Below are 13,270 nucleotides of genomic sequence, written 5' to 3' on the forward strand. Positions count from 1 at the left end.
ATGAAACCCTTTTTAAATACGAACTGTGAACTGATTTAAGCAAACATGTTTGATTAATGTTAATATGAATGAAGTTACTCACTATGTGTTGAATTTCCTTATTTATATACCATAATAACTTTATTAAATTGAAAATCCGTGTAAGACGACGATAAAATCTATAATTGCATAAAATGTGTGTTTTCGGTCCGTTATTGTGGTGTGTTAAACGTAAAAACGCGGGCGTCATCGGTAGAAAACGTGCATTATTCAGTAAATTCACGTGCCTTTAATGACCGGCTTTTTGTTTTACATAGGGTTCGCATCATAACATTGTCAGCTGAGCGACCTGGTTTCTGACCGAAAGTGGGTCAACGATGCCAACTTTTGCACAAAAACAAATTCTAGCATATATAGCCGTATACAAATATCAACAAATTAAATAAACCGCATTAAATTTACATATTTTCTTGTGAGTTGTCTTTTCCTGGCAAGCTGATGTACTAGATTGTACTTTCTGCAGGTGTTTTGACTATTTGTTTGCTTTAAAGGCACTACTTTAAGTCTAAAACGTTTGTATAACTCCTCCCAACTTGAGTTAATTCTGTCGATTTTGTTCAGAACAAACGACTTATATGGACATGATTCCATTACGTCGTATGCAATGGACAAAGAAATTTCAAATATTTTTTTCTCTGATGTTGAAGATGCTGTACATTTATTTTATCAAGAACATGTTAACATTTTATTTCAAGCTTTAATTAGTTGTCAAAACAAATAAATGTTAAAGTAGGAATATATCGGTAATTAATCGATTACCCAATAGGTATTGTGTGTAAATAATCCAAGTAATCCAGTCATTAAAAAAACACCCTCCAAACGAATGAGCACTGCAACAGATGGCGTCGAAACAAAAATGCAACTGCCGAGTTATGTTGCGGCCCTAATCGAGCTTAATGTAAAACGTTTTCAATGACATTACTCGTGACGTTACACAAGTACCTGTTATTGAGGTTATTTTGAACTGACTGTTTTTGCATTTTCGTGACATTTAACAGCTTTTTTTTAAACACAAACGTTTCCCATGTCGTGTATTTTATGCAATAATAGCGATAATACACCTTTTTTCGGTCGTTACCATCTGCAAAGGCCTTAAAAATGGCACCACAACGTTCAGAAAATCGAGCGTTGAGCAGCAAGTATAACAAATTAAGTTCTAAAATTTGTAACACGGCAACCTTTTGTCAATAAAAAAGCCACACACATGTGAAGAAAATGCTTAAAACTAAGGTATGTGAACAATTCTCACGAAAATCCAGATTTTTACGTTGTCAACACTGACGTCTTGCAAGTTATGCAAGTTCTAGACGATCAGATATTAAATTTTATTCAGAACTTTTACCTTTAGAACAACTCATGGCCATTCCTATGTGGAACTACATTCTCCATTTTTTTTTTTAATTTACTCGTATAAACCTCTAAAAATGAAAATAAGAAACCCTACTCACTGTTTACATCCATATTCCACTCATTGGCACTATAACGGAAGACGCGTTGGAGCATTTTCAACACATAACAAAATGTTATGGCTCCAATGATTACCCGGCGTGATATAATGTTAACTCTCGAAACGATAATGCCACACACGCCTCGGTGTCGACAATAACGTCTTCAGGTTAACATAATACGGTATCATTCTCCATGGAATCTGATATCTATATACTACGTAGGCCTTTTAGTTTATACATCTTTAAAAACATCATATAACCTGTAGAACTCCAAAAATACCCTAGGATTTATCTGTATAATACTTTGGTATAATACTTTGGTAAAAGCAGGGAATGTCAGCAGATTTTAATACAATATATTTATCCGGAATCCTACATGCAGAACACAAATTAATGTTTTACAAATTTTAATGAGAACTCAAATAACGTAAACACATTATTTAGCTTAAGCTCTAATTCCCCAAAATAAGCGTTGTTAACAAACTAATTATCTCAAATTATAACAACTTCTGTGAACTGTTCGTAATGCATGCATAGGATTCGCATCTATTGATGGACGGGTATACGCACACAAAGGCCAATGGCTACAATAGCATACATCATTGAAACACATCCCTTGACTTCTATGTAGATATATCCATCACTCTTAGCCTCTTAGCATACATAAAAACACAGTCTTTAATGTGTACTCAGGGTCGATGCCATAACAATCTAGTGAAAACCATCTGTATCCTCTACGCATACACATTTAGAATATTTGAAGATGTCATACAGACGCTGCCATAGTAAGTAACAAATGTCCCCAAATGCCACTGAGTTCAATAAAAATATGCACTAACTAGTATAGTCTTGCAAGCGAAACATCGCCATCACGTACGTTCGGCCAATATATTTCAGAATCTCTCCGTGCATGACAAAGTAACAGTCCGAACACGACCAGCTAATCTAGATATGTATAATACACAGCATAATGATTAACCTGTAGTGTGATCTTGACCATTGAGGTAGGGACGTGGGTCTTGCACTCGACACATCGTCTTTATTACCGAACACATGTCCCTCATAATATTAAACTCCTCCCTGTCTGACAAGGTGACAGTCCGGACACCAACTATACTCTATCGATATGCATATACATGTATATATATATAAGGATTAATCATGTATAGCCGTGACTGTTGAGGTAGAAACATAAACATTGACACAGGGCAACTGTTTGCATGCGACACATTGTATTTATGTAACGAACACAAGTGCCAGGTAATTTTTAGAATCGCTCCCAAGCTGAAGTTGCAGTCTGGAGACGGCAAAGCGGACGGATGGACGGTGCGATTTTAATACACCCATCTTCAGGGGCATAGATTTCTACTTTTGGTAATAAAGTGCTATAAAACAATGATTACTACTTATTACACTGTGTGAGAATGGGTCGCCCTAAATACAGATAAGTTTTGCTAAAGCAAGGTCGAATTTGGTGATAACTGTGCAGATCGCCATAAACCTTACCAACATCAACCACTCCTAATCTGTAGCTTGCTAGCAGGTACTCGCCTTCAAGAAAGTTTTCAATTAAGAAAGTAATGAAGACTCATGGGTAATATATATAATTGTACACTCTGAAAATTTGAAAATATTTGTAGATATCAAGTTTCACCGATGTCATTTATGTCTTTTTTTAAGCTTTTGAATTTTGTTTTATGAAATATTTATGTGTACATATAACAATTTTTTAGGGTTAAGTGAAGTTTAATCATATGTTGAAAGTCTGATAAAATATAATTCATGTAAGTACAAATGCACTTCTAAAAAGAGTTCTAGTCGTAACATAATGCTTAGCACTAAAATGATTTGTTAGACATGTTACGCGCAACAGTTTTAAGCAGCAGAAGAGTTACATTTAGGTACAAACATAAACACCGCGCATGGCAACATTTTAGACTAGTATCATAATAAAATCATGTCGAACAAGTTTTATTTGCAGCACTTTTACTAGAAAAATAGTTTCAGAGGTTAAGTTAATTAAGAGCCCGAAAAACATTTTTCTCCCACCTCAGATAAGTAGATCCAATAATTTAACCATGCTAGATATTCTTATCTTGCCCACGGGCGAAGATAAAATGCCCGTATGGAACTCCTTTTTAATGGTTACCACATAGTAATTACCTCCCTTGTTGAAGACTATAGCATCAAGGAAATCTTGTCTTATGGTAATATTTAGAACGCTAATTAATTATTTCTCGCTTCAAATGTCACCATAAAACAGTTTTCACGCACCATTCAAGAAATAATGCTTAATTCTCGTTAGAACTATTTAAAAACACCGATTTGACTATTAACATATTCTGAATCACTCTGCGAATATCCATGACAACCACGTGCCATCGCATATCCATACGCAATTATTTTCAATAAGCACAAAAGAGTTACAGCAAAAAAATACATTTTTACTTAATTTTGTTTGACTGAGGTGGGAGAAAAAGCATCTACCATAGCCGCTCGTGTAAGATAGGTTCATCCCGACCCTCGCGCATGGTGTTTTGCGGAAACTCGGTAAACCTCGTTTCCGCAAAACACCCTACGCTCGGGTCGGAATGAACCTATCTTACACTCTCGGCCATGGAAGATACTTATAATATTAATCCCCGCTCATACTCATAAATGTGCATTTATTTGTTTGTGTGTTTTTAAAAAAAAATGCAAATAAAAGAAATTTATCTACATGTTATCTACAACTGTCTACTTGAACGAAATCAGTATCTACAATTCTCAAAAGAAATTACATAATTACATGTACACATCCACATTTTCATTTTCATTTATGTGCTCGCAAACGGCTCGGTTCTTACATTTTTTCTGAACTCGTTGAATACAATTTTGTATTACATGACGACTTGTGACAGTTCTCCACATTCTAAATTTTGGAAAATTGACAGTACCAACTTTAAACAACCCACATAACAAAAGGCCGAACGTCTCTTACCTCCATACTCTGTAGGGCATCTTTTAACGTCAAAGTTTTCACCGGAAGTGTTTGACCACGTGACTTGGCCAAACTTCTCTTCCGGACAGTAATGGGCATTGTCATCAGCTTAAAACATACACTCATTTTAGAATGCTGGTTTTTAGACACAAAAACAATATTAAAAAGGGAATAAGATCGTAATTTATTTAGCTGAATGAGCCTCAAAAGTTATATATTTCGCTAGTGGCGTAGCCACGAGGGATATATTCACTTCTGATGTTCACGAACTTAAATTAATTGCAATCCTACACTGAAAAATAGCAATTCTGCTTTTGATCATATGCCTTAAATGGATAAAACTGTTCATATAAGGTAGTTTTTCAGAAAATCGCGCCAAAATGTATGCGTACATAACGTCATTTTGGAAATGACGTCGTCGAAGTTGTATCCCAGCCATGTGCACGTTGACGTTTGCTTTGGCAAAGACAGCGAGCTAAACTTTCAAAACAGTGACAACTAGTTTAAAACAGTGTAATATCCTTTTTATTTCACTGCTAATCACTATAAATGAGCAGAAAACATAGAATAAATGACCATATATATCGACTTATTGATAATATCTGTCATGTGTTCCCGTTCTTGATAGCAAAATCCGACCCGAGGGCACCTGCGTTGCCAGGTAACGAGGCTTGCCGAGTTACCGGCCACGCAGCGTGCCCGAGGTTCGGATTTTTCTATCCGGAACGGACACACATGATATATATTTTTTCTAGCATACATAAATTACATTTTTTATGGAGAAATTACATAAAAAAGCGCATTTGTGTACGTATCACCAAAAAGCGCGTGCGATGATGTTTACTGACGCCATGACGCGCAGTAATTTGTATTCACTGCATACGGCAAGAAGTTCCTTCAGTATCACGTCTTTTAAGGGTTATTTTGTTTTTGTTTTTTTTAAATTATATTTTTGTAAAGTTAATGTTAATGGAACTTATCTATTTAAATCTCATAATTATGATTACATTAAGTGTATTATAAAAGAAATTGAAAGTATTACGTCACAGCGCGTGACTCATCTGGCATGAGGGATGCCAGATGGAGTTTTCCAGCACGGCTGAATTCACCGGAAATGCCTATCAGGTGTGCTAGAAAGATTTATATAAACGTACATGTATGATGTAGGTAGAAAAAAGTGAAACATATTTTCCATTTTCCATGTCTACAGACTATTGTAACTTGTACTAAAACATTGAGTTCGAAAAATCGATCGCTTGATACGATCATTAATAAGAGAGTCTTAGACAACTGACTGTGTAAACTCACATCAAATTTACCATAAGGCATGTCTAAAAACTGAAACTTAAAGGCATTAAATTCGGTCATATTTACAGCAATATGACAACATTGAATCAATGTAAATAACTACGTACCGGATACAACAAAAACGTATGACGACACATTTGCCGAGCCTGCTTCGTTAGTGACTTTGCAAGTGTATTCGGTGGTCATGGTGATGCGTGAGACAACAAGTTGGACACCTGTCGGGTACATGTCCTCGGTGTACTCGGAACGCGAGCTCGGGTCGATTGTTAGTCCGTTCTGTACCGACAAAATCAAGGCAATTTGATTTATAAAAGAAAGCATGGGAATGCCGCACCCGGACTAGATTTTTACATGAAATTAAAATGGGTTTTAACATAATCAACTGTTATTGTAAACAAGTATTAGGAATATGAGAAATAGTTATAACCAGCATAATGTTCAATGAATGATAAACATAGCAACTTTTGTATTCATTTCAAAAGCGTTACCTTTTTATATTACTTCAAGCGCAAACATACTCGATAGCGCCACCACTACTCGATAGCGCCACTAGGGCAACAACGCCACCACTTTTATAAATATGTGCATTTTTCCTTTTTAAGAAGTGCTTATTAGTTTTGTTGTTTCTGGCGTTTAGAGGCCGTGAACAAGAGCTACCACAGTAAATGACGATGTGACGCCCAGTTCAATGGATTTCGCTATTACTGTTTTAATTCAGGAATGGTAACATAAACTATAGGTTGACATAAAGTGCGTGTGTGTGGGGGGGGGGGGGGGGTCTGGACGTGGGTCTTACAGTTGAGGCAAAGTCTTTATATAACCAACACATGTGCCAAGTAATTTCAAAATCCCTCCTTGCATGACATCGTTTTGGCCCGGAAACGGAAGCCCGGGTGGGCGGCCGCACATAGAGGCGGTGCGATTTTCCATTATGCTCACCTTCGGGAATGAAATATACATCGGACACTGTTTTTTCGAGGTTCACTTCTCCAACGAAACGGGAAAAGAGAAATGTTGCGATCGCTACCTACCTTGTACCATTCGTACAGGAATTGTTGCCAGCTATCGTCTAAAGACATACACTTGATGGTAATAGGCCGACCAGACTGCACACTCATCGACATGGGGTCGATTTGAACTTGAGGGTAGTTGTTTACGGTCACTTCCAGGCTTTTTGATGCCACCTCGTCAAAGTCCCGAACTTTGCATGTAAATATCCCTGCAATAAATTGTAATTGTTATGTAGGAATAGGTTGCAGATAGTTGTTAAGTGCAACTTGTCATTATTGGATCAAGTATGCCCAATTTACCGCAAATTGGGTAATTTTAATAAACACTTGTTCTCCGTTGAAAAATGTCAAGCAAAACTTCTATTTGTTAAAGTGAGATATATTACTCATAAGCAAACTGTTTGCAATTTTCTACCAAAAAACATGCATCATACCTTGGTCAATCGGCATGACAACATCGAGATGTAGATTTGAGATCCGTTTCTCATGAGCTGTGTGGCTTATAACCGTTTCCCAGGCAACACGAGAGGTCAAGGACGTGTTTAACCTTACCCCGTCCTTGTACCATTCAAACTGCGTGTCCTTTGATCCTTTTGCGGCGCACACTAGAGTTAGCATTTTTCCTCGCAACGTTGGGTACTTCTCAGTATTGACCACTTCCATCAGTTGAAGCTCTGTAACGGTACAATTTTAATTGATAACTTTATAACTAAGCATAACTGGTATTTGATAAACAGCATTCGGTAAAAAATAGTTGTATTTTAACTTTTAAAATACGCTGAAAGTGAATTTGAGAGTCTTTACGCTGTGTTCTTGTTAAATAATTATTTCAGTTATTGTTAAATTAACAAATTAGTAAAAATAGGTGTTTTTCAGAATAATTATCCGCACATGAAAAGCCGACTTTTTTATTTGATTATGGAAAGCAACATGTGTGTGATCTTACAATTACCACCCTTTAGTATTTCAGTAAAAGGGTTCTCAGTAAAACTTTATACATTTTTGAATACACAGCTATCTAATGCAAATGATGTACATGTACACATCTAATCGCATGTTAATGTCAACTCGCCTACCGGGGTTGATATCTAGGACTGCGGGGACATCCAGGAAGCGAATATTAGATATGTTCGCCTGGATGCGGAATCGTTCAACAGCCTTCCTAACCACTTCCACCTCTGACGTCCAGAAATAAAGCGTGAACTTTAGGACGGGCTCCGTCATCCCTCTGCCATAGTAAACATGCGTGATATTTAACCTTCTAAATAACATCCAATCGCCAAGTGGCAGAACATATATTGTTTATTTCCACTTCTAAGTGATATATTGACCAAATACAGCCATACAAATTTGCAAATATTGGGGATCATGTATACAAGTTGAACAAGACAAATGCATGGTATGAAATAATGAGAAATATCTAATGATCATATAAAAGCAAGTCCTTTGAGACGCAAAAATTCACAATCACATTCACATCATGTTATATTTAGCTGTTCTAACTAGGCACTTTTGTAGGACTAAGTAGTGTCATATCATCGGCTAGGGTCGGGTCACCACAATGTATACTTCCAACATTGTTTCTTATATCAAACATAACACCGTTGTAAAAGACTATTCTTATGAATGAAAAATAAATCAAATTGGACTGTTCATAATTGATTGGCACAGATATGTTGGTCTTACCGGATTCCATGTACTTTGAGCTTGAAAGGATACGTCACCCCAGACTCCGGGAAATGGTTCTGCAACTATTCAAAAGAAACATAACATTTCGTTAAAAACAAACGAAACAAATACAGATAAAAAACACTGAAGGACAAGAAAATATCGGAATTGACAAGAAATTACTAGGCTTGTTACAAAAGTCCGTAACCTCGAGAGGGACATTCTCGTATGAATAATTTGCGTTTTAATGGGATTCCGGGATTACTTGGAGAGATAGCTAGGGGAGGACGATGGTTTGAAAGGCAATTTATTAAAGATAAGCTCGGGCTTTTGAATTTAGAGCGCGTTGAAATAGAAAGGGTGCATCACATGGCACTAGACATTCAGGCATACATGTCCTATTATTAGGTTTTCACGCATTTAAGGCCGTGATACAATTATTAAGAAATCAAAACAAGTATTCAACAGCCAATCGAGTATTTGAGGATCATACAACCAACGAGAACAAATGCTTAGGTTTGAATTAGGCAAGAGAAAAGTTGAGGCCAGGGCTGGTATTCAATATTGGTCTTAATTGGATCTAAGAACGGTGTAGCTAATCGGATTATTGGTTTTTAATATCTGGCCAATCCAGTGAATGAAGTGTATGATGTATGGCCATAAGATTAAATTAAGTTGAATTTTGAATACAGCACTGAAATCGGGATAAGTGTTTTTCAATGCGCTAGGACAAATTGTATAACTAGAATTTGTTATGAGTATGCGGTTTGCATAGTGTTATACATCAAAAGTGCTGTGTTTCATTCTATGCAGGATATAATATTATATGTTGCTTATGTCTCACCCGAGGGCTCGACCATTTATAATAAAAGAAATGAGAAAAATGGAATCAAACTTACTGAAGACAATACTTTTATTTTACGAAATAAGCATCCTGATTCATTATTTTATCTAGCTAGATCTTAAATGCCCACACGAAAGATATGTTATATAATATAATTAATATTCCCGGACCAGATGATAATCTGCAAGATAGCTTTAGAATTGATGTTTCAAATATAATTACGACACTTTTGAGCTCGGATAACAAAGACACAGCAAGATTGATAACTTTGGAAAATCTCTAGTAGAGCTGTTTTGTACTTATAACATGCATGATTTAAATGGATGTATTCATGACGAAGTTGTCGGCAATTTCACATGTATAACATATAATGGTGCAAGTGTTGTAGATCATCATACTATGTCTACTGAACTTTTGTTCTCATTTTGATTTGTTCAATGTTGCAATGCGTGATAAATCAGATGGTTTGCCATATTGTTCTAAATTGAAATTCTTTTTGGAAAAATAGAATATACTGATGTAAATTTAGCGGGACCCCTAAACGACAAACGTTTTATACATGTTGAAAAGTTGAAATGGAAAGATGCGTGTAAAGACGAATTCTTAGCGTTGTTTTTAAGTGCAATTCGCTCGTCACCAAATAGGACTTGCAAATAATATAGATATAAATGGCGCGGTTGAGAAACTACTTGGACTTCATACGGATTCTGCTGCTATGGTACGCGAACATTTATACGTTAATACCGCAAATGGCATGCCACTTCGCACAATCTACGCGGGTGTGGACGAGTTGGCGACAACAAAGAGGCACAACCCTTTCTTTGTAACGTTGGTATGAGACAAGGGGATTTAACAAGTACACTAATTTTAAATGTATATATCAATGAGTGATCCTCCTTGTTACAGTCAAAGGGACATACGGTATATCCAATACAGAGCAGATCGAGATCATATATGCATACATTTTTGTATATTTACGTGTTAAAAAAACCCAATTAATTTTCAAATTTGAAAAAAACCGCAAAAAAGATATATGTGTCATAAGCGTAGTGATATATGTGTCATAAGCGTAGGGATATATGTGTCATAAGCGTAGTGATATATGTGTTATAAACGTAGTGATATATGTGTCAAGAGGTTCAATGATGGTTTTGTTAACAACGATATCAATATTATGTAAGGTTTTGACTATTCTCTTTTTACATGCTTTTATATCAATTAGTTTCTAGTCCCTTTTATATAATGAGACTGGGGTCATATTTTGGGACTCTTAAATGAAACAATTAATAGAAGCATAATTATATAATATGAAATTGACCCTTATCTGACTTTCTGAAGTGCTTATACCTAATATATAGCTCTAACAATGCGATTATTTCTTACAAAAGGTGATGCCGTTCTCGGTATTAAAATCTAGCACAGGGTAATGCTATGTAACCTTGTAGGACAAGGACATGTACTTATTACCTTGCAGGGCTAGAACATGTACTAATTACCTTTGAAGTTATCATACTCAGCACCAAGGTTATTCATTACAATAAATGAAGCGGAACAATTTAAACTTATGGGTTCTTACGATGTGAAATCATTTTAACTATCCAGCCATAGAAAGTTCTTATACTTCACATTAATTCTGAAAATTATTGGGTTCATCTGATTAATTGATGTAAAAGCTAGCATTAAGCATTTATTTCAAAGAAGGTGATAGTTATCTGAGGTTATCCGCATAACGACGCCTAAAATAACTACCTGACTATCGTAATGCGTAGTTCTAATTATGTCCACTAGGCAAAAGAAACCCATCGAATATCAATAAAGTTACATAAACAATTCGCCTTACTCTCATCGCTTTATCATCATGTGATCACAAAACCAGCGGTTGAGATGACCCGGAAAACACACACACATTCGAATAATTAATACATTAAAGTTTGTCGTCAACCAATAACCAGCATTGCTCGGGACATAAAGCTCTTCTGCATACATACAAGGATGTTACTTACCGTTTGCTTGACATTGTCAATGGTAGCGTCCATTTCTGAGAATATAATGGCCGGGCCAGCCTCCAGTGGCATACGTACATCAAACCTGTACCGTTCGGCTTCTGCAGTAAAGTAAAGTATGTATTAAATCGCATGTAATTCGTTGACTGTGAGCTTTAGGTGAGATAAAATCTTGTTCTATTGGCATACCAATTTATTTTCCAATGACAAGTTAACCTACGTGCGTATTAATCTCTACAAATCTCTACAAATTGGTGCTTACAAGCTACCTGAATTCATTATCTGGCTTGTAATATGTTTATATGTTGTAAACCGTCGTCAAATGCACTTCCCTTATGGACCAGACCTCTGATAGCCCAAGGACAAACCAGCTGCGGTAAATGTCACAATGGTACCCCAAAACACTATAAGGGTAAACCATTGCAACATTTACCGCCACCGTCCAATGTCCTCAAACCAAAAACAAAACAAAAAGGATATATTTTTGGTATTAGCCTAGTGGGTGCCAACAGACCGGCTTTTTATTTATCAACAATAACTTACATGTATATTCTGTCAAGTTCATGAGCATTGCAAACACATAAAATGAACTTACTATATTCATTAAGCATGAATAACAGCTTATCTTAAGCAAACATGACATAACATATTTAATAAACTTGAAATATATATGTTATACAAACATGAATACCAGTATGTTGAACATATATGAAAAATAACTTTGTACAACAAAAAGAAAAGAATGAAGTATGCCAAATTACATATAATATTAAAATGTAAATCATATTCTCAAATCTTGCTCTCGTCATAAGCAACTGCATGACTACTAATGACTAATATCTACTAAACTTATTAAGGTAACAAAAATTCCTTTACTTCAAGATACATCTTCAGTATAAGATTTTACATTTATAATGTGAAAATACACAATACAGGTGAAACCACTCGTCTTTTAACTTAAAATCTAAAAAAATAATAAAAAATAACGTTTGTATACGGCTGTACCCAAAGGCTGAATGGAGATAACACACTACAAAAACACGCAGGAAATCCTCGTGCTTTTCCTGTACAAAACTAGCGACACCTATCAGAGGCATACAACCAAGGGAAATCATTTTTTGTCTAGTTCGTAAACTTAAACGACAAAAATTACATTAGTTGTCGACCAAAAGGCATAAGGCAGGTTATATTTTGTTAGAGTTATGAGTTAACAACTTACAACATGTCGACGTTATAGTAAACACGTGTACCATCTGTTAAAACATAAAACAAGGTTCAACTACATTACATCTACGGAAATAGTAACTTCTTTTTTTTTTGGAGTTTTATTTAACGCATACCATTTCCTGTTTTCATTCATAAAAATAAAACTTGTGTAAATTGAGCTGTCGTCATCGAAAATAAGCATGTGGAAGTCGTTACGTTATCACAAACAATCGAGGTCGATGTGATCGATGAAAAATAATGACTGAACATATTTTGTAAAGTGATTATTTCCAGATGCTTATATAAATGAATAATCTAATTCGGGCCCTTTTGTCAAATGTCTAATGTATGAACATACCACATTGACTGTTACAGTATATGTACATACCACATTGACTGTTACAGTATATGTACATACCACATTGACTGTTACAGTGAATGTACATACCACATTGACTGTTACAGTATATGTACATACCACATTGACTGTTACAGTATATGTACATACCACATTGACTGTTACAGTATATGTACATACCACATTGACTGTTACAGTGAATGTACATACCACATTGACTGTTACAGTGTGTGTACATACCACATTGACTGCAGTGCATGTACATACCACATTGACTGTTACAGTGCGTGCACATACCACATTGACTGTTACAGTGCGTGCACATACCACATTGACTGTTACAGTGTATGAACATACCACATTGACTGTTACAGTATATGTACATACCACATTGACTGTTACAGTG

At 35.8% G+C, this 13,270-nt stretch overlaps 1 protein-coding gene across 7 annotated transcripts in view; it reads right to left on the minus strand.

Annotated features, from left to right (window-relative positions):
* LOC128214543 (uncharacterized) overlaps window positions 1-13,270 on the minus strand; it is a 124,200-nt gene that overhangs the window by 24,348 nt on the left and 86,582 nt on the right. For 6 of the 7 annotated variants that reach the window (XM_052921060.1, XM_052921058.1, XM_052921061.1 and 3 more), the window contains exons 5-12: window positions 11,301-11,401; window positions 8,472-8,536; window positions 7,862-8,013; window positions 7,220-7,459; window positions 6,807-6,994; window positions 5,883-6,051; window positions 4,468-4,575; window positions 2,994-3,038 (exon numbers count right to left, since the gene is read on the minus strand). In XM_052921060.1, the coding sequence (XP_052777020.1) occupies window positions 2,994-3,038; window positions 4,468-4,575; window positions 5,883-6,051; window positions 6,807-6,994; window positions 7,220-7,459; window positions 7,862-8,013; window positions 8,472-8,536; window positions 11,301-11,401 (1,068 nt within the window). The remainder of the gene's footprint in view (window positions 1-2,993; window positions 3,039-4,467; window positions 4,576-5,882; window positions 6,052-6,806; window positions 6,995-7,219; window positions 7,460-7,861; window positions 8,014-8,471; window positions 8,537-11,300; window positions 11,402-13,270) is intronic. The other variant, XM_052921063.1, reaches the window with a different exon arrangement.

Source organism: Mya arenaria, chromosome 13 (genome assembly GCF_026914265.1).
Source record: "Mya arenaria isolate MELC-2E11 chromosome 13, ASM2691426v1".
Classification (NCBI taxonomy): Eukaryota; Metazoa; Mollusca; class Bivalvia; order Myida; family Myidae; genus Mya; species Mya arenaria.